General features: G+C 45.9%; 1 protein-coding gene across 1 annotated transcript in view; it reads left to right on the forward strand.

Annotated features, from left to right (window-relative positions):
• Window positions 1-24758, forward strand: part of PDSS2 (decaprenyl diphosphate synthase subunit 2) — a 1501454-nt gene that overhangs the window by 1025289 nt on the left and 451407 nt on the right. The window contains exon 4 of the mRNA XM_069606567.1: window positions 7431-7505. Coding sequence (XP_069462668.1) covers window positions 7431-7505 — 75 coding nt within the window. The remainder of the gene's footprint in view (window positions 1-7430; window positions 7506-24758) is intronic.

Genomic DNA, 24758 nt, shown 5'->3' on the forward strand with positions numbered 1-24758 from the left:
GTTTTTCTAAATACAAATCGTAAAGAACCTTGTTTTAGAAATCCCATATACTCCAGGGACTTGAACTCCCATAAAGCCTCAAGTACTGAGATGAGGAAGAGGAGGAAAGCATTGATGAAGTTTGAAAGGACCCCAAAGTTGAAAGTGCAGACTAGTTTTTTGATTAAAATAAGTGTGCTGGACTTTAAAAAATGGCATCCGCACTCCAAGAAAAAGCAGAACACGAGAGCACCATGCCGAAAGAAGTCGAGAGAACAGGCACATCTATGTGACAGCTTGTAAACGTGAGAATCACATACCGGCGTGGCAAGAAGGAAGGAGAGATGCAGCTGGTGCCTTTGGAGGACCGTCCGAGTGTGAGAAACAGCAGAGGAGGACTTGCAGATACGGCTGGGCCGAAAAGCAGCAGTCTCCAGTCCAGGTCACGGTGAGAAGCTGCCCGGCAGAGCGCAAGCTAAATGGAATGCTGGGGAAGGTCTGCAGGGCACAGGCGGCCATCCCAGATGGGGAACCTTCCTCGCAGAGCCACGCCACGGGTCGGGAACACTGCAAAATACTGGTGAGTCTGACTAGAGGCATTGGGGACCTTGGGGCATACCGACAGGCATGTACACAAGTCAATGAATTGAGAACTTTTGAATACCGACCAGACAAAGTGCAACGACAAAACATGAAAAAGACCCCATGTATGAGATGCTAATGTGGAGAAAGTTGGAGCAAGTGTTAGCCTAAGCAATTAATACCAATGAGATAAAAACAGCGATAAAATTTGACGAGTCCCCATGTGAGAGATGCCAATGTGGGGAAAGCTGGAACAAGTATTACCTTAAGCAAGCAAATGGAAACACAGCAAAGTGATATAATTGTGGCTTATTTAAAGGACAGTGAAATTGAGAAGAAGCCCTGGTGAAAAAGTACACAGGCAGTTGACCTTTTGGGGGTAGAGGGGGAGGGTACCTGGCAGAGAAATATACCAGGGGGATCTGCAGGGCCCCAGAGAAGGATGCCTGGCAGGGGAGTATACCATGCAGTCCACCAAAAGCACAGCAAGATGGAAGGCATTGTGGCAAGATATCTGGCAGGGGTGTATAGCAGGGTATCTAAGAAGGCCATAAAGAAAGTCCTGGCAACCAAATATACCAGGCATTTTGGAATTGTACTTTTAAAACTGTGGGAAGATATCTGGCAGGAGAGTACAACCAAGGATCTGAAGAGCCCATAAAAGGATACCTGGCAGGGGAGTATGCCAGGAGATCCACCAAAGATGTCAAAAAGAAGACCTGCTGCCAAATAGACCAGGCACTTTGAAATGTACTAAGAGCTTTAAAACGGTTGGAGGATTCCTGGCAGGGGCGTACACCAGGGGATCTGAAGAGCCCACCAAAGGATTCCTGGCATGGGAGTATACCAGGAGGTCCACTGAATTTGTAAAAAGGAAATGTACCCATCTTGCAAAATACCTGGCAGAGAAGTAAACCAGGGAATCTTTAAATGTGCATGAAGGAGGTCTTGGTGAGTAGAGGGACCCAGCGTTTGAAGTTGTGAAGTTGAATAAATACTTTTTTTTTGGGACAAGATAGCTGGCAGGATAGTGCATCAAAAAATCTAAAGAGCTCACAAGAAAATTCCTGATGAAGAAGCACATCAAATGATCGGCCAAAGTACAGAAGAAGTTAAATAAACCCATGTGTGAAATCTCTCATCTGAATAAGAACTCGTGTAACTCCTGTAGAAAGAAACCAAGGAGGAACTGAATATTATTGAATGTATTGTTTACACAAGAACTTTCTGAACCTAATTCAAAGAACCAAGAGGATTGTTGTTTGGAAGAGAACTTTTTATCCATCCTATTTAACATCAAGAAACTGTTATTTGAAAGAGACACTTTTGCCATTCTGCCTAAAACTCCAGGAGAAAGGGAATCACCCTCTGGATCCAAGGGTTCCTCCTTGGAAAATACTTTTCTGTTGGATTTACTCATTTGCTTTTGATTATGAAAACTTTTATGACAATTCTAAGTCTGAGACATTTCTTTGTCTTAGTTGTTCGTTGCTAGTGTGAGGGCCAGATTAGAATGTTTTGGCTTTAGTTTTATAGGCAGGGAATCTCTCCTTAGGATAGGGATAGAGAGGCGTTCAACCAACCCATTTCTGTTTAAACTGAGAAAACGATAAATTTGCGTCTGCCTCCCATTTTTGACCCCTCACACAGGGCACTGGTAACTTCTTACGTTTATGGTGCTTGTTTGGGACGAGGGCCGTTTACACATAGGCTGCAATGTCAGCTGTCTCTAAATGACCTTTGAGCCAAATGACCGGTTCAGATTTTGCGTTCATGCCATTGTGGCTGTGCCGAAATGGGCTCTGTGGCCAGAGTGGTACGCCGAAATGGCTGGTGCCACAACATGGCATACCACCAGGGGTTGTTGCCTGCCCACATTATTTTTGCACAGTAACAGGCACATGCTTTTCCCTACCTTGCTCCTACCAAAGCCCTACCCTACCAAAGCCCCTCCTCGGGAGGTCTTGGACACTCCCCTGGGGGATCGGGGCTAGGCTTATAAGGGTGATAAAAATCAATTCAGAGGACCAGTGTGAATTTTAGGGGTTCCCAGCTTTGTGTCAGCTAGGTCAGATCCCACTGCTAATGCCATAGTAAGGGTGCAGAAGGGGACTGACACACAGGTGGCATGTTTGGGGTTATAGACCTTTATTTCCAATAAAGTAAAGAGAAAACCTAACTTTCCCTAATACTAAGAGGTGTTTCCCTTCCTCAACTAAAGTGCTAATGGATCTGTCATGTTGTCTTAGTAACTTAGAGTCCACCCTCCTTTGTCAAAATGTCTCTACCTCTGTCCCTTACACTTGTAACTAAACTAACAGTTGTATCAAAGTTCTTGGCCCAGGAGATTTACTCCCTCCTGCACTGGGCGGTAGAGTTCTGGTTGAATGTTCTCCGCCAGGAGGAATGACTCCCTACCCCTGGTTTTAGTACTGCCTCAGAAAGTTAAATACTTTGTATCCCAGGGGGAATGACTCCCTTCACCTGGATAACTGGTTTGTTCCTTTTTGCGAGTTCAATTGCTAGGAGAATGATTCCTTCTCCTGGCCTTTCTTAAGCACTGTTTTACATTTCACTAAACCAGGGCGAATAACTCCCTTCCCTGGCCTTTCTCATAAAGCAAAGATCCAATTGTGATGAGGGTCCCAGACCCAGTTTTCTCTTTGGTATACTCTCCTGCCAAGAACTACGATGCGGGAATGGTTTAAAATATCCTTTTCCTGTGAGTGTGGGGTCCCAGACCCATACTTCTGAGTGACTTGGTTTTGGCAGGCCTGATTCACTCTCCTGCCAGGTACTGCCACGAGAAAAATGATTTGCAATATGCTTTCTCTTACTGTCTGCTTCAACAATGGTTTGCGATCAACCACTGTGCCAAGGAGGATGATTCCTGAGGTACTCTTTGTTATGTTCATCTTCAATAGTGGTATGCAACCAACCACTGTGTCGAGGAAGATGATTCCCAAGGCACTCTAAGTTTAACTTCTGTCACACCCGGTCTCCACCCGGACTTCCTTGTACTCCTGTTACCTGCTTCCAAGGAGCTCTTTGCTGGTTCTTAACCAGGTTGCGGGTCTTGGTTTGCGCTACCTCTTCCTGTTCTGTGCGGTCCTGAGCAGGATGTTGCTGGCGGTCCAGGTGGTGTTCTGTGACCATTTGGTCCACTTGCTTCAGGTCACACACACTGCTCTCCAGTGGCCGGCTCTGCCTTGGACCTGCTCCACGCCACTGGGTCAAAGATTCTCCTGTCCACCTTCTGGTCTTGGAGATTGGGCGTCAACTCCTTGAACTTCCCGGGCTGGACTACATCTCATGCTGGTTGACTGGCTCTCTTCAGGTAGTCCTTTGCCTATTTTTTGTATCGGATGGTTGGCAATGATTGCCATTTTCCTTTTAAGTCCCTTTTCAATGTCTTTGGTGCTTTGATCTTTATTCCTCTGCGCCTCCTCCTTGTCCAAGTACTTCTGTCATCACTCTCCCTTGGATAGTCCATGTTCTGCCTCATCTCAGTCGAAGTCAAGAACATGGACTTACATAGGTACATGGGTTGTTTAGGTATATGACTAAGGTTTACAAAGTGTGGAGGTGTATACGGTGTTGAATGAGGGTTATTATACTGCATCTCCCTTAGATGTTCATCCTTGTCCTTGGAGGGGGCGGGGGATCTCTCCCCGTGATAGTACCCCTGGGGTTGGTACTCAGAAGGTGGCTATCTGTTAACGGCTTCACCTTCCTAGCCTCATGGGAAAGGGCCTCCCCTTGGGGAGAAGTGACGACATTTAAGGATTCGTCACAGTAAGTTTTGAACGATTGTTAGGTTTTGTGGATGAGCCACTCTGTGGCCCAGTTGTATGAGTTTGTTTGGTGAGTTTGCAGGCGAAGCGTGCCATGTGCCATTGGCATTTGGCAACACACTGTATTCCTCACAGCTGTGCAAATCGTCTGCTTCTCTGTTTGGTGGTTCTCTCTCTTTCCACTAAACCGAGAACTGTGATGGATGGAAAGGTCTGTCTGGAGGCTATGATGGGTTATACTCTTGCAGGTGGTCCGTCCAGGCAACTGATGTCTGTGATCGCCTAAAATGATAAGCAACAGACTGGTAAGCCCTTGTTTATAGCGTTATGGGATGATACAAGGTGGTACCGTTCATATGTACAGGAGCTTGGGGAGGGGTGAGAAATTGGGGCCCTCTTAACTGCCACCGTCCCCCTGTGGGGTATTTCACAGATGGCAAAGAAAACACTCTGATTCACAATGACCGTTCAAAGGCTTTTATTAGTTTTCTTTGTGTGCCCTAGCCATCCCTCTCCCTAGTCTCCCCCCTAACCCAGGCATCCGTAACCCCAGTTAGTGCTACAGTATAGTAAACCCTACTGTCAAAGCCCTAGTCTTAAGCTAGAGATGTCTCCCTAAACGTAGGCTGTCTAAACTCCCTCATGGACATTCTGGCTATCCCTATTCTATCGATTCCTTAAAATTCTATTGGGGTTTGGGGTGGTACTTATTCTGTGGAATACGGTTGGTTCAATCCTGCGAACACTTGCATGGCTCTCTCTCACTACTACACCCCTCTTATTATTCCTCCCTCTAATCTCCTATACTAGTCTGATGTTTTACTCCGCCTAACTCTTGCCTCCATCTTTTGATGTTGCATCTCCTCCCACTCTTCTTAACATCTCTCCCGCTCTCTGTTGTTACTTTCCCCACGCTACTACTCTTCTCCTCCGCACTGCTACTCTCCTCTTCTCTACTACTAGTCTCCTCCTACACTGCTAATCTTCTCCTCCCACTATCACTCTCCTTCTCAAACTATCACTCCTGTTCCCTACTGCTACCACTTCACCCACTCTACAACACCACTTCTCTTTCACAGACACTCTCCTTACTCTTATTTAACTAAGTCATTTGTTACCCAGACACGCTCACTTACACTGGAGTACCCTTACACTCAATACACCAATGCCTCACCTTCTCATTATCGACCTCCGCACTCCACTGCATCCTTCTTCCTCCCTTTGGTCTCTTGGTCCCCATCATCTTCCATTGCTGACCTCACCCGAACAAACCTACACCTTCTGTTTTTTTGTCCCTTCTCTATGTCCCTTCTCCATGCTGTTGATTTGCTTTCTCTAACCAAGTTTCCTAACCAGTCCATCTGGGAGGTGTTACACAGCAGTGAGTTGCAAAAAATACATCTTAGGCTCCACCCCTTTTCTCTTCGTGGGCCGCTGCGTTAGGCCAATGGCGGTTAAGTCAATTCTATGTCCTGGTCTTTGTCTGATTTTTGTTCCCCATCACTGATAAGTCCAGTCCCTCTTGAATGTTAAATATTTTTTTTCCGTGGTGGTCCAGCAGACTTCCTTTTCCTTCAAGCAGCTGTGGATTCCATCCCTGGAGCAAAGAGCAAGGAAGTTCATTGCAGCTGCAGCAGCGTGTAGCTGTTCTCTCTCTACAGTCTTCTCCATCGCCATGTCTTTTGGCCATGGTCCTTTTCTGGCAGGATTAGGGTGCTGACTGCATCTTTGGGCTCTCCCATTGCTTGAGTATTGATTTCCCACAAAACCGTGTAGGCCGTTTCCAGGCCTTCACAAAAGCCCAAACTATTGGCATTGCCAGCGCGTGTTTGTATCATGCTGGATGTCTATGTTGGTCCTTTTTCAAAAATGTTTACTTCACCACACTGCGTGGATTAATCCAACTCTAATACTTTGACTGCATAATGGTGACTGTATAGCAATACTGTGTGACTCCAAACTCCACTTCCAATTGCAAGTCACCCCCATGTGCCACTGCAACAGGTCGACCTGCCCAGTACTCGTGTGTCAAAATGAATCCAGAATCAAAAAATAAAATGAATGGATGCAGGATAAACTTGAAGTTAAAGATAAGAAAATGGTTGTTTGGTTAGGTTTAGAGGAACGTTAAATGATTAAAAACTTAGAGCAAACAGGAAAAAAATGATGGAAAAGGTAGAATGGCGTAAAGGGAAAAAGATTTGGGGGAGAACATCCGCATTTAAAAAAAATCACTTCATTTAAAAAATAATTGTCTTTACAGTCTGTCATCAGATCAACTTGCAAAAGAAGTCGGGGTTTGGACATTAACTTACCACTGTATGTTTGAAAGCTATGTTGCCTGTCTGAGACAGGGGGGATGGGTTGATGACTGCCTAACAGTGACTGAGTACTGGCCAATATTCTATAATGGAGAACATTTCTGTATAATGCTAAAGAATTACTGTGTGGCGGATTTAAGGTCAATTGACAATAATGGGGTTGTGATACTGATTCTTAATAATATGTGATGGGGTTTATATGTGCAAGTGTAGGATTTATGGGTGTTCCAGTAGTTAAGCGAGTTGCTTAGCAACTGCACAGTACTGTCTGTCAAGAAGCATTAATTTGCTATGATATATGATTACTAACCATTTCCATCTGATTAGTATACAGTACTTGGCGATTATTAGTCACTAGTGCTGATGGGAGTCATCACAGAACCACTGTTGATTACAACGCTTAACTCTGACTACTTGCTAGCACTGGCAAAGGCGATGTCTATACAAATGTGTCATCCTGGTCTATTGTATGTATTTAGTTATCTTCTATAAAGTCAACATTGCAGGACTTTATCTAAACGCAGGCTCTCGAAGGCAGGTGGTGTCCAAAGTGTCTGAGAAAGTGTGTGTGTATCCGTGTAGTATCCAAACAAGTCCAGCTCGTTCGGTCACTCACAGCACTTGACAGGTAGTTTGCATCTGCCCTAAGTCATGGAGAGTTTGTAGTGTTCTGTAGCCTCATGTTGCGTAGACAGCATTATGCGTTCACAGATTTCTAGGCCATGATTGTGAGTAGTTTGTCTTTCCATTTCAGGTTGTGGAACTTGTATCGAGTGCCATAGGTGATTTGGTTCAAGGCATATATTACGAAAATTCGAATTTCTCAGAGGTAAGACATTTTCAAATCTCAGATCTTGCAATGACAAAAGTGATATGAACTCCACCATGACCATTAATGCCACCTTTTTATTCCAAGAATGTCAGTACTGAAAATGACAAGTGTATGTGGAGCTGAGCAGAGTCAATTGATAGTTACATCTCCGGTTCCAGCCTTTGCCACAAAGAGTGCTGTGTGTCTCAACTTCCGGGCCCTGGATGCATTTACAGGTGCCCCAACCCAGGGCAAATACTATAATGAATGCCTCCGTCTGTTGTGTTTACGTGAAGCGATTTGGCCTTAATGAATCACAGCAACTCTGTCACATTGCAGTAGCCTGCCCCTCTACCTTGTACAAGCCTAATTGCTCAAATGACACCTGGGCTCGATTTGACATCGATATGCAAGCTGCTCCTCAGTGCTGGTAATTCTTCCACCTTCCCTGTTGACCCCAGGCATAGCAATAGCAATGTACTGAGTTAGGAGCATTTCTTTCAAAGAACGATAAAAGCAGTGGAAGCCTCTGCACAGTTGGGACTTCGACCCATGAGCAGACTCCCCCCCCCCCTCTTGCATGCACTCCCTTCCATACCCCTAGCACTTAGCGACACTGGACCTTATCGGATGCTGCTTGCTTCAGTAACATAACGTTATCTTTATTGTCCTTAGGGGGATTTCTTAACTCCTCTTCCACCAACTTCTTTGCTGGTCCTTTATTAGCCACTTATGCCTCTTGACTTAGCTTAATATTAATGTAATACGCTGTTTCACTGCTTTCTGTTGAAATGGTAGTAGCAAGTTCAAGAAGTCCTTTAGTATATATGTATCTACCTATTTTTATCTATTTTATTTATATCTATTTAGTAGCTATGCATTCTTATGTTTTTTGGTCAGAATATCCAGCCATCTATCCTGGAATCAATACAATAATTGTCTGGGAGGGAGGGGGTTGAGGGTCTTGTCCTAGTCTTTCTAGGATCAGTATAGGGGATGGGCCCATCAGGATATAAAACTTGGATGGCATATTTCAATTCCCACGGAAGATGGCGATGTAATTTCCCCCAGTTCCTCCTTTCACACACATCAGTCTCGTTCTCCCTCTTAATATATTTTTTAAGTACGTTTGGAGAAGTTGGACTAATCGCCTGGGCTGGGTTGCTGCCGATGTCAGTACTCCAATGACAGGACTCCAATGACATTCAGTTGACCTGAGACCATTTCTTTGAGAGGTCAATCCTGTCTGGGACCCTCTTCTGATCCTTGTGCCCCTGCTCGCTATTGTTTCCTACATTAGTGGAATTAAATCTTCCCTGCTAAATACACATTAAGGAGATCAGGTCTTCTTGCTCTTGGGACTGTGAACTAGCAGTTGAAGAGGGGACGCAAAAGATTGTGAGACATCTAGCTGCTAGGGAGGGCTTGATGTCATTCATTTGGGTCTTTGCAGGTTTACTTTTGGGGCTTCTCCTTTGAAAGTGCATGCAGAATGGCTTACGAACAGGGGGTTTCTAAGTCCTCTTCCATCAGGACCCATCTTCACAGGAAGAATGGGGGATTCTGAGTCGGACGGGGTTGATAGGTCTAATCCTATTCCATTTTGGAAAGGGTTGGAAAAGACTTGCATGGCAAAGGCTCATGAATTCTCTCTGTTATGGAGGTGTGAGCAGTTCAGCAAAAATTGAATTCTGGCCCTTTTTATTTCCTGGTCCAGAGTTCACAGATCTACTTTGGTGGGTTGGAACTTGGATTCCAGGTGATGCCGTTTCTGACCCCATATGTGACGGCAAAGGGGATCGACAGAAGGCAAAATTGAGATAAAAACAAACATGTTGATTTTGCTGTACACTACCCAAGTAAGAAGTCAGAAGAACAAGGTAATATTTAATTGTAAAAACATTAAAGGAGAGAGAGTCCAGGGCGGATTCTCAAGATCCAGGGCCACTTTATCTTTGGGTTGTTCACACCAGCTTGTAGGAACGTTTTTCATAAAACAAAGTCACTCCCACTTTGGTTCAGGATGGCTTCTTGTAGCTACCATAACCTGTTTTCTCACAGTACAGTGGTTCTGAATCTCAGTGGCACAAAATAAATGATCAGATGTGGTACTTGGGGATTCCCTTGCTGAGACCTCCTTCACACAGCCACACCCGGCTCCTTCAACCTTGGTCCCTAGGCCCCCACCTCAAGTCTCTTGGCAAACACCGGTCCTTCTGGACTATAGCTGGTCCTCTGATTTCTACAATCTATTTCTTCACCAGATATCATGGGTCGATTTTCAGGCCAACATCATTGTAGCACCCCACCAACAACGTTCTCTCTTTCTTATCATTTTAGAGTTGCACCTGGTGGAAGCCTATTCCGGCATTGCATCTTTGTGATCTTTTGTACCTGGGTTTCACCTTTGGGACACCCACTGTTGTCAGGTACCCAAGACTGCTTCCAGGTACCCAAGACTGCTTCCAGGTACCCAAGACTGCTTCCAGGTACCCAAGACTGCTTCCAGGTACCCAAGAGTGTGTCCAGGTTATCAGTCACTGGCTTTGACAGCTAGGCAGGTTTTCTTTAGTTTCATTGGTTGACTTGCCTGTTCCACCAGCCTGTAACTGTAGTCTACAGTCCCCTTTATCTCCATTCACCATCACTCTATCCCCTCTAAATGTCATTAGCATTGTGGTCTGGCCTGGGCATAGTGTGAGGACTGGTGTGTGAAGCAGTCTGGCGTGACATGGTGGAGCGGTTCTATCTCCCACACAATCTTGCTGGCTTCCAATATATTTTTGAGGTTTTTACTCTGAAGAAAATGTGTCCGATCCCTTCACCTTAGGAAGAACAATCACAAACATATGGAGAAATGGGCACTATTGGATAGGGGTGCAGAAGTCACAAAGGTAAGTAAATGTAACATTTGAATGGATTGTATCTTCCCACATATTCCTCATCATTGATATTCGTTATCCAGCTTCAGCTGCTTCAGAAAGAAATTTCAGCAGAGGGCGCTGTGCGTCGATACAGTCGACTCAATGTCCCTCGTGGGCCTCCATCTCTAGCATGATGTCATCGAAGGCATATATAGCACGCGCAGAGCCCGTTGGCATCAGTTCTGTTTTTCCGCGTAGGGAGAAACTACGGCACGCTTCCTTTGTTTTTCACGATATGTCTTCTTCATCGACACAGACTATCCCAAAGACCGGGCTCAAGAAGTGTGGAGATTGTGATTCGAAAATGTCGTTAACTGACCCACACTGAGTATGTGTGTGGTGTCTCAGGGTGGAGCATAAGAACTTGGACTGCTCCAAGTGCCAGTCAATGACCGGAAAGGCTTTGAAGGAGCGAAAGGGGAAATTGGCAGTAGGTGAAGCACCCCAAAAATCTCCATCTACCCTGTCGAAAAAACCTTTATCCGACGAGCCGAGAGGTGACTCTCCTCGGAGGAAGAAAGTTAAAAGATCAAGACCGAGGAGTGGCTCCCACCACTCATCGTTGTTGAGGAAGCCAAAAAAGAGCACCACAGGTCGCCTTCTTCGACTTCGTCGTTGGACACCTCCCGTAAGTGGGCATCTTGCCCCACGAAAAACTCCACACCAGCCGAATGGGAAGCATTTAGGTCAGAAATGCTGAAAATATTCCAAAAGCCGGTAAGGAAACTGCTTGAGCCAAATCCTGCGCGCCCTCGAGCCCGGGATGAAGGCCAGATCCTCATTGAGAGCTGCTGAGGCCTCGACGCAATGACAAGTCATTGAAGGATCTTTCGAGCCGTAAGACCAGACATAAGTCGAGGTCGACACCATTGACGCCAGCTGTGCCCTCGACACCAGCTAAGCACTAGACATCGGCGACCCCATCAATGCCGGCTGCACCATCAACGGCAGCTGCGCCTTCAACGCCAGCAGAGCCATCAACGCCCACTGCTCCCTTGACGCCAGATGCACCGTCTAAGGCGACCGCGCCACATAAACCTATGCTGCCATCCAAGCCAAAACAAATGTCAACTCTTCGAGCGTTGAATCCACAGTTTATTAAGCCTTTGATGCCTTTAGCAAGGAAATATTATTTTAAGTCTCTCTCTGCAATTTGAGGCAAATGAACCTTCATACAATGGTGCACCTTTTGGTCTCCCAATTTGGTACACCAAATGTGCCAGAGAGCTTTGTTTCTGAATAGTCTAGGTTGAAAGATCTTTGACAATGTACAGACGGCCAGTGGGATAGACACCTCAACTGAGCTGGATTTTGGTAGACCTGAGGCTGGTGAGCATGCAGATGCTTCATATAGACAGCTAATGTCTACAGTGGTAGACTATATGCGGTGGAGTAGGTCTCCCCTCCTTTTTGAACAGGATGATCTGACGCACATCCTTGATAAGGTTCCGCAGATGGATCCTATATTACCGTTTCACATTGCTCTACAAAAAAGGCTGGCAAACTAATCTGGCAGTGAATAAAAACCAGACCAAAAAATTCCAACCTTCCAGTAGTGACCCCGACAACTACCTGTCTAAAAACCCATGGCAGACTTGGAGGAGTAGATCATGAAAACCATTGAAAACTAAATTCTTACTCCCCCCCCCACCAAATCAAATACTGCTTTGGGAGTCTATCAAAGATGGGGAATACGTGGGAGAACACAATCCATTCGAAGAACAAGTTACTTACCCCTGGTAACGTTCTTTCGACTGGATGTTCCTCCCACATAGCCATAGTGATAGCCCTCCGAGCCTACCCCACAATAGAATTTCCCATGCTATTACAGCTTTCGCTTCTTCAAAGTTGAGTATGGTCAAACCAGTGGTTATGCGGGTAGTTTCTACTGTAAGAAAAACAGAACTGAAGCCAACAGGCGATGCGGCTGCTATATATGCCTTCGATGACATAATCCTCGAGACAGAGGCCCTCTAGGGACATTGAGTCGACTGCATCGATGCACAGCACCCTCTGACAAAAAAATGTTTCCAAAGCAGCTGAAGCTGGATATCGAATATCAATACGTGGGAGGAACATTCAGTCGAAAGAATGTTACCCAGACTTAAGTAACTTGTTTTTCTCACCCATCTTCTTTAAACGCTTTTATTTTGAAAAAGAATGGTTACTAGCATTCCTATCAGAGCTCTCACAGTACCAGCTGTCACTCAATCAGATAAACAAAACACTCTTCTCCTTGTAGAACAGCAACAGGATCATAGCATATTTTTAACATCACAAAGATTTTAACACACCAAATCACTCATTTTTGTTTAGCTACACTTCTAGAGCCCCATAAAAAGATATAGGCTGGGATTTGATTAAGAAATGCGTTGAAGGTTGCTGTCTCTTGGACCATAGATCTACGACCCAACAACAACCAATCTTAAAGATCTTTCCTGAGGTTTTCCAGATACAAGATCTGGGGGAACCTAACCCATTTAAAGCTCTGTGTAAGAGCATGCAAAAGCTTAGTAATGTAACTTAGGGTGGTAACAACAGCAGGACACTCGGGAACCACTCCGGAGCCAGGGATATAGACAAGGTAAGACTTCTTTATTGTTACTGTACATGGTGGGAATAACAGGTGATGTGCTGCTGCTTCCTCTGGCTCTCTCCCTGCCTCCCCCCCCAACCGTCAATCTGGGACCCTCACACTCACTCCATTCCAGGCATCACACGAACACTCCAAGCTCCACTGCCCTCTCACACAGACACACAGCTCACATAGCAGATGTAATACTAAACGCTAGAGTAATGCTAGGCAGCCTACCCAAGCCGGTGTGCTCTCAAAGGTTAGTGGACATTGTGCCTTGAGGCCGCTTGCCTGGGGGTTTATATCTGATTGGCTACGACAAGCATGGTGACCAGATTTCATTGCTGTGCCTCTTTCGCTATGGGTGCAAGGTTCTCATCATAATTGACAGGGCCCAAAGCACATAATCAATTTTGAAAATGGTGCTGGAACATCAACCCGCAGGCTTCTGAATATCTCTTTGCATGGTTGGTACTGGGCATGGGCAGCGTGTACAGTTGATTGGGTCCCCGTAGGCAGCACTTGCCCTCTGCATACTAGCTCGCCTCGAAAGTGCAGTCTGGAGGGCTTCTGCCCGTTGTTATGCCCTTCTTCATAACCCATGCTCCTTCAACACTTACCCACAGCCTGCAAGAACCTGGTGACACCCCTGCCCTAGTGAGGACCTGCAGAGATGCATCAAAAAGATCTTTATTGATGGTGGACACAGCAGACAAAGTAGTGGGTGGGAAATGTTGCTGGCAATTTGACCCCCAAGTCGGTGTGAATCGTGGGTGATGAGAACAACAGTAGGAGCATTTTGTATCTGAAAGCCCTGAAACGGCTTCATTTAGCTACTCATAGCTGTGATTTCTCTCAAGACAAAGTCACAAAACAAACTCTGCTTCTTAAACCAGCTACGTTATTTGAATGGTGGATGCTTGTTGCCACGCACAAAAAGATTCGCTTTTTTGTAGAACTTCAGATTTGCTTGACATCATGCATATATTTAATCTGTAGGTCTGTTACAAACAATGGCCACAATCGGGTAACCTTAGCATACTGCATGTTTTGTTGTGTGTCTTGAGTCTTGAAAGCATATTTGTGAGAAAAAAAAAACAGGTTTAAGTCTTACTTAACTTTCACCATGCTGGCTGGAAAACTTAAACATCATTCATACAAGTTGCTTATGTGTTTGGGATGATTTCTATGTCTGTCAGTTCTGTTTATGTGATTTGTGTAGTTTTCAAGTTATCTCTTTAACAACGTATTTTTGAAGCATGAATACATATTTGTAACAAACAGACCTGAGGAGATGAGTGATCAAATGGAAAAATATCAGACAGGGTTCAAACCCTGGACTCACTATTTAACTACATTGTGTGACTCCTCCTGGGCACTTAATTGTATCTCACTGTTCCTTCTCTGCCGAAACCGGGATGTCTGAAAAAATCATTATTTTCACAACGTACTCCGTCATGGTTAAAAAGACTATTGTGCTGGTCGATATTTAATAATCACTTTCTTTTATTTGTCTCTCAAAATACACATGGCAACTTCTTGTGATGTTATGTCCCATGATACTCTAAAGTATCAAAAGATTGATTTATCTTTGTGTGTCAATACATATTCCACAAGGGGCCTCGTAAATCCAAGACCTGCCCCTGTCTCTTTGGCCCCGAATTGCACACCCATGTGCATGATCCCAAACACATGCAGCACAGGTCATTCACATTTTGTCTAGTGAATTTTATAATGGTGTGAAAATCTTCAGCAAGGATTATTTGAATCGTTTTTAAAATGTTGTTTCGTAATAGTTGTATAAAAGTCAGTGAATAAGGTTTTATGTAAACCAAATATGCACATGAATGAAATAAATAAAATTAAAATGGTTGGTTTTTAAAGTGTCCCAAAATACTTATTTCACGATGACGTTGTCTTTGTTGGGGCTCTGCATCTTTTGTCTGTGACTTATACTGTGTCTTGGTCTTGACTCGTAGGCCTCACAACAGCTATCTAGGGAAGACCTTTGTCCTAGCATTTTTTTGGCGGATAAGGCTGGTAGACATTTTCCACCCAAATAGGTCCTAACAAAGAGGGTTTACCGCCCCCCCCCACCGACTCCCACCTGGGTAGCATAGGTCTTGACAAGTGGTCTTCATTTGGGCTGGAGCCCCTGGAACTCCCACAGAGTCTCACGGTCAGCAACGCTTCTTTATTTGAGCGGGTGTCTTTACAACTTCCACCAGCATTTCAGTGTTAGCAAGACTTCTTTATTTGGACTGTGACCTCTCCACTTCTATCAGGGTCTGGGTTATACTTCCTAACTGGCGTCACGCTTACTGCTTGAGGGATCTAGGGTGTGGCCCCTGCCAGTCTTGGAGCCACGTTCCCAGCAGGTCTCGTCACCTTTCCTATCCATTTAACCTGGCCTCTCCTAAGATCTGGCTCTGGTGACCTAGCCAACTCCCTTTCTCTTACCCTGCTTCTAGTTGAGTCTTTTGACTTGTCCAACCTAAGCTTTGCTCTTCTGGTCCTCCTTGTCTTTCTCTTGGCTTGGTCAACATAAGTTATTCCCTCTTGCTTTTTTCTCCAGATCTCCTCACTCTAGCACCAATTTGTATCAGGAACACATCCTATCATCCACCTAGTCAGTAGGTTTGTCCCTCTTTTTTTTTACCCCACTGCTGATGGAATGATGGAAATGCTGAGGGCTCGGAATCGGGATCCCTTAGCCTATGAACTTTGTGAATTTATTGGCCCCACCTTAATTGGAAGGGGACCACAACAGTGGTGATCGTGTGTGGTATAAATGTCCTTTAAGATTAGCATTCACTTGTTCCCCAAAAATATGGCTGCTGTTTGTGGTTTTCCCTATGTTTTTTGCATTTTTTTATCAATGAGGATCTGCCGGTACCCCTGCCCTGTAGCCTGAAAGGATAAAAATGGAGTCTGCCATGTTGGTATCAGGCAGTATAAACATGCCAGTAGGCTAACCTGCAGACTTGGTTTCTCTACATCACTCTGGCTGCCTGCCTGGCACTTTCCCTCCTGTCAGCGTTGATGCGTGTCTCCCTTAACATTCTTGTTTAGCCCCTTGTCTGAATAACGGTCGGATCGTACACACCCGACATGTGCCAATCTCTCAGTACGCACGTGGACCAATGACCGAGCATTGCCCAAGATGGAAAATCACTTGTTGTGTGTTACAGGGGGAAATGGAACAGTAGCCCTTTAAGGAGTGCAGACCCAAACCAGAAAAGGAAGGTGGGAGGAGGGCGGACAGAGAGGGAGATCGGGGGAGAAGGGTTAGTTGTATTAGGGAAATAAAGAGAGAAAGACGTGATATCTGAGTGTCCTGAATCGCTTGTGCGTAGTGTTACTTGTGGCCTAACAACTGGCGACGAGGCGCTGCAACCCACACTACAGTCCTAATCGCTGCAGGTGACAGATCCACAACGCTGTGCGAACCAGAGGGGAGACGGCTGCCCGACCGCATACACTCCTGGAGAAAGAGGGTCGCCGACGGAGGAGGCCAGGCAATGAGAAATCAGCAGCAGGAGACCCGCTGCGAGGTTGGCGTGCGAGGAGGGATATGCCGTTGTCCAGGGAGATGTGCACGGGCCGGAACAACACTGCTCCCATCCTAAGGAGACCGCGGTAAGGAGGCCTGCCCTGGGAGCTAGAAGGAAGGGAATGGAGGGCAGCAAGGAGGCAGCAAAAGCCCAGCCTTGTAGCACAATCAAGGCCATGTAACACACGAAACCCGTGCGGTCTTGAGAAAAAAAAAATACTGAAAGTGGGGACCATAAAGACCGCCAAACCCAGTGGCCACAGGAGGGAAACCACACCTACCTGGCCAGGCAGCGTGACTGTCAAGAGGGGGAGGGGAAAGCAGGAGTGACCCATACAGTAAACTACAGTGCCAAGAGGCCACACAGAGCACACAGTTGAACGCTGCATCGGCACTACTCTAAGAGGGGGACAAGACAACACATTGGCATAGGCACCAGAGAAAGACGTTAAAGCCAGGTCACAAAAATCACTCCCCGGCAGCAAATCCCGAAGAGCTTCCAAAATGTCAGAAGGGGCACAGGCAGCTGCAGGAGCAGAAGCCCAAGCTGCCATGGGGACAGGTTTAGCATCCAGAGCCACATTTCTATGGCGCCCCAACCCGTTTACATTGCAAGCACGCCAGCAGTGGGAGGAATGGATGGAGGAGTTTGAGGACTTTGAGAGCCATAGGTGATCAAGACTCGCCAAACAAAATGGACATCTTTACAAACCTCGCGGGGAAAGAGATCAAAGAGATCTTGAAAACCATCCCGACCCAAGAGAAAAACACATAGCGCCTCATTACTGCAGCCAACAGAAAGATAGTCATCCTCCCAAACAGAGACTATGAAAGATACACATTTAATCAGTGCACACAACTACCACATGAAACAATCAGTGAATTCATCCTCATACTTCAGAAGAAAATTACGCACTGCAACTTCGCCAACTTCAATGATGATGAAGCCATAAAACTGAGGGTGTTAGAAGGATGCACATCCTCACTGCTCCTGAAACATTTGCTGAAGAAACCCCTCCCACAACAAGAAATAGCAGACCTAGCAAGGGTATACGAAAGAGTGAATGTTCAAGCAGCGACCATGGAGAACCCAAAGAAAGTTGAGTCCATTGAAGCTATGGCCACCGGCCCTCAGGGATACACCCGATACCCTGGACCACCGGGCTTTCAGGAACCCCGAAGCCCAAACCGACGGCCCCCAGTGGAGAGACAATGCTACAGGTGCGGCTTTGAATGCCCCACAAGGGCCAATACCCAGCCATGGGACAGATGTGCACGAGATGTGGGCATGAGAACCACTTTTAAGCAATGTGCAGGGAAAACACACTGATGCTGGCCGCATACAGACCATCATTTGCTCCAAACAGGAGATATGACCCAGCTAGAGGACTCACCCCTCGATTATATCAGGAAAGAGATAGCGGGAGAAGACCCCCAGGCAGAAAAACTTTGATGTACCCCACCCACCAAAGGTTCATAAGAGCTGTGGAAAACCTCAATATTAATCCACCGATGAGGTACTCAGATGCATACGATTGTGCACCCAACCCGCAAGCAAATTACACTCTGGAGCACGGACAGATACAGGAATACAGTACCCGAGACCCCTATGAGAACCAATCGGTCGACAAAGATGAATACCAAGCAGAAGAACCCTATCACACATACGACAGGTGTTGGGGAGAATTCACTTATAAGGCTAATTTCCCAAACCTAGTGAGTCCCGCAGCAGCTTTGCTGGATTTTTGGGGTTTGTTTTTTTCTCCTGCTAAGAGTGAGACTCTCTTCCTCCCACTCTTAGGCATGATTTCAGTGTCTTTGACTCTTTGTGTGCTTATGGGCTATGGGGTTTTCTTTCTACTCCATAGAGTATCATCTATTTTTTATGTGCGTGTTACACAGCACCCTCAGTGCAGTACCACAGGGGTGTCATAGTGACCCCCAATCATAGACTCCATACTCTGGGACTGACTGTCTCCCAGGGCATGTAAAGTCACCTTTGACTTTACTAGTCCTAAATTGTGAACAGAACCAGTACAAACCATCATATTGTGGAAGTACTGTAAGGGGTTAATTATATTGCCCCTGGGTCTGTTTTCAAGGGGGCACTGTCCTGTCCCCCTTGTCGAGTTTCTGGCTGGTGGCAGTGGTTACCACGCGAAATATTCCACCAGAATATTCTCTATGGGATTTTCCCATTGATTTTAAACGCATCACTTTTTGGTGCAATGTTAAAGATACCGCTGGTTTATTTATTTAATATTAAATCCCCGGTTGGGTCTTTTTGCCAGAACTCTTTTCTAAAATGACATTTGTGTCCGTCTCTGTAACTCTGACCGAGGTCGAGCCCTTTGTTCCACTATTTTGACGGACTTCTCCATAGAAGCCCTCCAAATGGTGCCACTCTGTCTGGGTTCCACAGGACGGGTGGAGGGGGAAATTGGCACCCTGGACTGCGTTGCCTCGGCAACCCAAGTCACACTCTACTCTGATTGGCCCAGTGGTGAGCCGCCCGGCTCACCACTTAGCATGTGTGATTGACAGGCTGATGAATGGGTTTTTTTTTGCATAAAAGCAGGGCCTTTGGGACTGGAACTTCAGAAGTCGCCACAGGACCTAAGAATCTGAAGAGGGAAGAATCTGAGCCATCTGCAACGACACCACCGGTGGACCCTGCTGCAACAACCTCACCACTTTCCCGACGACAAGAGAAGATCTTCTGCTGGACGAGTATTCTTCCTCTGAGCTGGTGGGACCAACCAGTTCGCCCTTTTCGCCTTGCAAAGACGTCTCTTGGTCGAATCGCCCGTGCCAAGCACCCCGGCAGCCGGATAGCCAAGCTTCACCACTTTGACCGCGAATAAAAGGAACGCTCCTTTTATTGACAAACTCCGCGGCTGGTTTCATCCCTGTAAAGTTCAACGACTCCACGTTTCCTCCTCGACGAGATCCTCTCTTCCCCTGGTCGAAACAACGAACTGCAACCACTGCCAGGAACAACTGCCACCGCTGGAGCTTCCTCTCTGTTTAAAGGTACTGTGTCCTGCCTGGCCTCCCTTTCTTCGGTTTGCCCAAGGTTACCCTTAAATCCTTGGCTTGCCAACTGGGTTGGCCCCAGACCTTCTAACTTTACCTTCTTGAATCGCCCCAACCTATTTTGAATATTCTGCAAAGACTTTTAGTGCATTTTAAACCGTGTGATCCTGGGCACATTTCGCTTTGCTCCCTTTAAAGTGGGCCTGGCCTATGAACTTTGGCTCTACAGTCTATACTGCCTTTCTCCTCTTGCTGAGAACTCCTAAAAATGTTGGGACCTGTTTTATTTCTATGCTCTCTTTTTCTCTCCCTTTAACTGAACTATTAGTACCATCAGGTTATGCGCTCACATCTTTTTAACAAATCGTGGGGTGTTTAATTCTGACTTGTCTAATAGTTATTAAGGGAGGTATGTATACTTTACCTGACTGTGTTTTAACTTGCTTTTTATTAAGAGTGCTAGTATATTGCCTAAAGTGTGTTTTAAATAAATAATTATATACTTTTTATACAAAGCTCTGGTCAGTGTTTGTTTGCTCTACTGTGTTTTTAGCCCTATTGTGTATACTCTATATACTGCCCTCATCTTCTTGAGAGAAGTCTGACTGCTCAGCCACAGCTACCAGGTAAATCTGGGTGGTACAGACTGCTACCAATTGGGTTTACTGCTTACTCCTGTAGTCTTAATCTTTTTGCAGTGGTCCCCAAGGGAACTGCACAGGATTCTGCCTAACAACAGGTACAGCAAAGAATACGTGCGACTGATTTACGACACCTCAGAGGACAGCACAGCACCAAAGGTCGCAGTCCAGATAGGAGCACTAAACAACAAGTTCATCGTAGACACCGGTGTGACAGTTAATGTCATGAACGAGGGAGCTTATGGTGCCATAGCCAATACCTATCCCTTATGTCTGTCTCAGGCATGCATATTTAAATGGGGGGAAGCAACTCTTCCGCTCAAGTCCAAAGGCCAATTCCGCTGCGACCTACTCCACAGAGGACAAGTACCTACCACCATTCATGTCATCCACAGTCCGACGACTGAGAGATGCTTCCTCAGCTACCGGACTGCCAGAGCCCTAGCTCTAATTGACATCCAATACAACTCATCAGAAGTTATACAAGGCCTGCCTCCACGGGCTCAGATCCTGAGGGCTCTATCCCAACAAGAACTCGGCATGGCGGAACTCAGATCAACTTTCCCAAAGCTGTTGGAAGGAGTAGTAAGGCTGAAAGATAGTCATTACCCTACACGTTGACCCGACAGTCCGCCCGGTTCCTCAGTACCCCCGCAGGATAGGATTCCATCTGAAGGCACTCATGAGCTACAACTCCTACTCGACAATTACATCATCGAGAGAGTTAACGGCTCCACACCGTGGGTCTCTCCTATAGTAGTACTGGTACCTAAAGCTGACGCCCGCCTGTGCCTCTGTGTGCACATGCAAATCCCCAACACCGCAATCCAGAGGGAGACACACCCAGTACCCAAGAGTACCAACAGCAACCCAGACACGTTGAGGTACCAAACCAGACCGAAACACGTGTCTGGGGTTGCTGTTGGTACTCTTGTTCAGAGGAGAATTGCCTAGCATTTTGGTGCTGGACTGCCCCAGGGCAGGACAAAGACTGATATGTATTGGAAATTTCTCCTCTGTGAAAGATAGTGAGCTAAAGAATCGGAGTAAGGCTCTCGCAACCAGGACTAATGTCTAGCAGAGAGACTCCCAGGACCCCCCTTGTTAATTTTCCAGAGTTTTCCAGCCTTCCTGTTTGGGGATACACCAGATGACTGTCGCAGTTTGAAAAGAGGTGACCGGAGAGAGATGGCACTGCCCCCGTTTGCTTCTCTGCTGCTGCGATCTCAGGCTGAGGGAGATGACAGCAGTGTTCCTAAAGAGGGGGGGGTGTTCACTTAATCCTATGCCTCCCACTCTCTACGCACTCCAAAAAATCAAACAAGGACACATAAGATGGCATAACACAAGAGTCTGCCTGTGCAATACTACCTGGACTGGTTCTGACCATTCACACGGCCTCAAGTATGCGTTCCCACCACACACACGAGGTGGAGACAGGAGGAAGTTTGAACGCCTCTTTATTCATTGAACTTCAACTCCGAACTGCCTTTTCCCTCCGCCCCCCTTCCTGTGTCCCCTAACACGTGATGTGAGTCTCTGATGACATGACCCCTCGCCCCCTCCATACTAAACATGAAGTTCATTCTAGGTAATTTCCTCAATTAGTCTGAGGTTTCTTTTTGCCCTCTTGGGCCTTGTGTGCAAATGTTCTTCACTGGCCCCTGGGAGCCATGGTGCTGTCTCTTCACTGGAGTCTTCTCCATCTCCTTCATAGGAGGGATCCCACCTGGAGTTTCCTTGAACTTCAACTCCGAACTGCCTTTTCACTCCACACTCCTTCCCGTGTCACCTGTCCCCTAACACGTGATGTGAGCCTCTGCCGACATCACACACTGCCCCCCTTATGTCTGCGTGCACAACTTACTTTATGCTTTAAAGTAATTAGTTGCTCAAAGGGCAGACACAATTAGATCAAACTTGGATGCATCAACATGTGTTTAATAGACTAATTATCAACCCCACAACACAGCTTTGATATGTCCAAAGAGCCTCTCCTATGAAGTCTCGCGATTAAAGTGCTCCTTTTAAAATACTACAATGTAATATCAATTAATGTGGAAAATGAATGAAACAAGTTCACTGAAAGAGATGACACACTAATATAAATGAAAGCTACTTGTTCCGCATTTCACTGAGGTGAAGATCAAACCCATTAAATCCAAGTCATGTTTTTAAACAAAGCCTGAAATAAATGAGTCCTTTGTATTCACTCTGCATGAAGTCATCGTTCAAGTTGAAGCACCCACACATTAGAAGTGTCTGCAGAAGGCATGTTTCTATTCCACAGTTCTCTAAAATCCAGGTCATTAAACATTATTGTAAAATAGATCATTGCATTTCATCCACCACTAAATTCAAATCCATGCAACTATATTTTTACATAGTTTGAGACATTAAGCCAGTTTTCAAATGTAGCTACAATAGATGAAGTCCCTGAAAAGATCACACCCCAATGGATGATGCGATAAATGACCAATGTGGGGACAGATCAACTAAACATTTCTGTCCTGTTATTGTTTGGCTGGCAGTAATGGGTGCCACATTACAGAGCGGCTATGTTTGATCTTTCTTATTTTACACGTCACTTTTCTGGAACTCCTTTTTTTAATACCGTTTTATGTAAAGGCATACAAGCCCTGGGGCGGGTTCCAGGTGTCGCACATTATGTGGGCCTTCTTTCCGGCAATGCAAATTAACCAGTAACAACCTTATGTTCCCGCCCGAGGAGAATCCCGCTGGGAATGCATTTGGTGGTGTTGCTATTCCCGTGGCATTGTCCCTAGCGGATCTGTTACTGGGATATACTGCACGCACGGAACAAGTCCTTGGAAGGATCCTTGAATTGGCCTGAAAAGGGCTCCTTCACAAACGGCACCCCATGCATGCAGTGAATCTTCATATTCTCTGACCCGCGTGGAATGCATTGAGCATGAGCACATGGCGTGAGAAAGAATGGCTGGTGCCATTTAAATCTGCAGTGCGCCTTGTATTCTACTCAGACCAATCCATCAGAATGGCCATTTTTAGGCTGATTATGATATCACAAATGGTAATGGATTGCTTCCGATATGTGGGGGCTGGCGGCAGTGATTTGCAATATAGGTGGGCAGGCCTAGACAGAAGCCCACACATCCAGCATAAAACAGAAATATTTTCCTTTGACCACAGCCTTTCTATAGATCCCATTCCCCCACAATCCACTTTTCGCCTAATAAACTTTGGGATTTCACCAGGATCTGGGTGTTGGTAGCACAGTGCATCCAACTTGAAGCTGTGAGGCCGCACTACTTTAGCCGTAATAACTCGTGCAGATTCAGCGTCCTTCCAGGTGAGGGGGCGCTGGCCCTCTTTGCCATCACATATTGGCTTCTCTCAACCTAAATAAAACTCAGTTCCCTCCTTGCATCATAAGATCCATTAGGAAAAAAACCTTCTCAAGCTGTAAAAGAAGGACCCCATCCTCCGCATGGCAGGCCAGCTTGTTAAACTCAATCAACCCATGCCCAGTTTTGAGGAAATCCTCAGCCATGGGCCAGGAGTTTCTTCCGGGACCTTTCAAGTGCTTGGGCACATCTCGTCCTTTTCATTCAAATGTAAAACTGATTTCTGATCGATTATATCAGCTCAGCAAAGGGTATGCGTTTCACCAGACTTTTGAAAGACTCCATCATATCTTAAAGGTGCCCCGCTCGCCTGAGGGGTTGCCAATTAATTTTCCTCCAAGTGTATAATCCGAGCGTTGGGGAGGGGGGAGCTTCTTGTGACCAGTCACAGAACTGTGACTGGTCCTGTTCAGCTGGGCCCATCTCATGCCTGATTTGCCAATACATAGGACACTGGTGCTGTGGAAATTCAGCGCCTTTTGCCTCACACAAAATGCTACTCATTTTTGGACACTCGAGTTTAATAAGTTCCTAATTTCCCAGACATTCTTCAGAACTCTGCAGGGGCCAGTGGAGAAGCATTTTGTAATTGAAAGCCATGGACCAAAGATAACTTCTCTATATACTTTACTCCCATCGTCATACTTTCATGATAACTGATTTGTGGAGACCCTTTGGTGCTGGTTTAGAAGCCTCTATTGCTGAAAGAATGAGTCCCAAATCTGGTTGAATCTAAACTTGCTTTATAAATACCTGCCTTCATAATTGTATTGAAGTTGTAACGACTCAACGGTCCTCCAACCCCCAAGCCACCCTTCCCGATAGGCCGGACTGATAGGAAGTCCTTCGTCAATCAGACAGGGCAAAGATATCACCAGTCAATGCAGTGTAACCACCCCTACTTAATTTTCCCCTCATGGTCTATCTTGGACCGTCAGATCAGAAGTCTGGTGGAAATGTCTGTTACAACAATTTCATCCCGTAAGGCATATCCTGCCTCATTGTTGCGAGTGCTTGGTGCAACTAACTCCCCAATGCAATCGCTCCAAAGAAAGTGAAAGAAAAAGCAGCCGTGAAAAGGCTCAATTCATGGTCTTGGAAAAGTCCTAGGTAAAACTGTAAAGAGGGAAGCCAGGATTTGGAACATAATAGGGAG

This window comes from Ambystoma mexicanum, chromosome 4p (genome assembly GCF_040938575.1).
Source record: "Ambystoma mexicanum isolate Mex_15411 chromosome 4p, UKY_AmexF1_1, whole genome shotgun sequence".
Lineage (NCBI taxonomy): Eukaryota > Metazoa > Chordata > Amphibia > Caudata > Ambystomatidae > Ambystoma > Ambystoma mexicanum.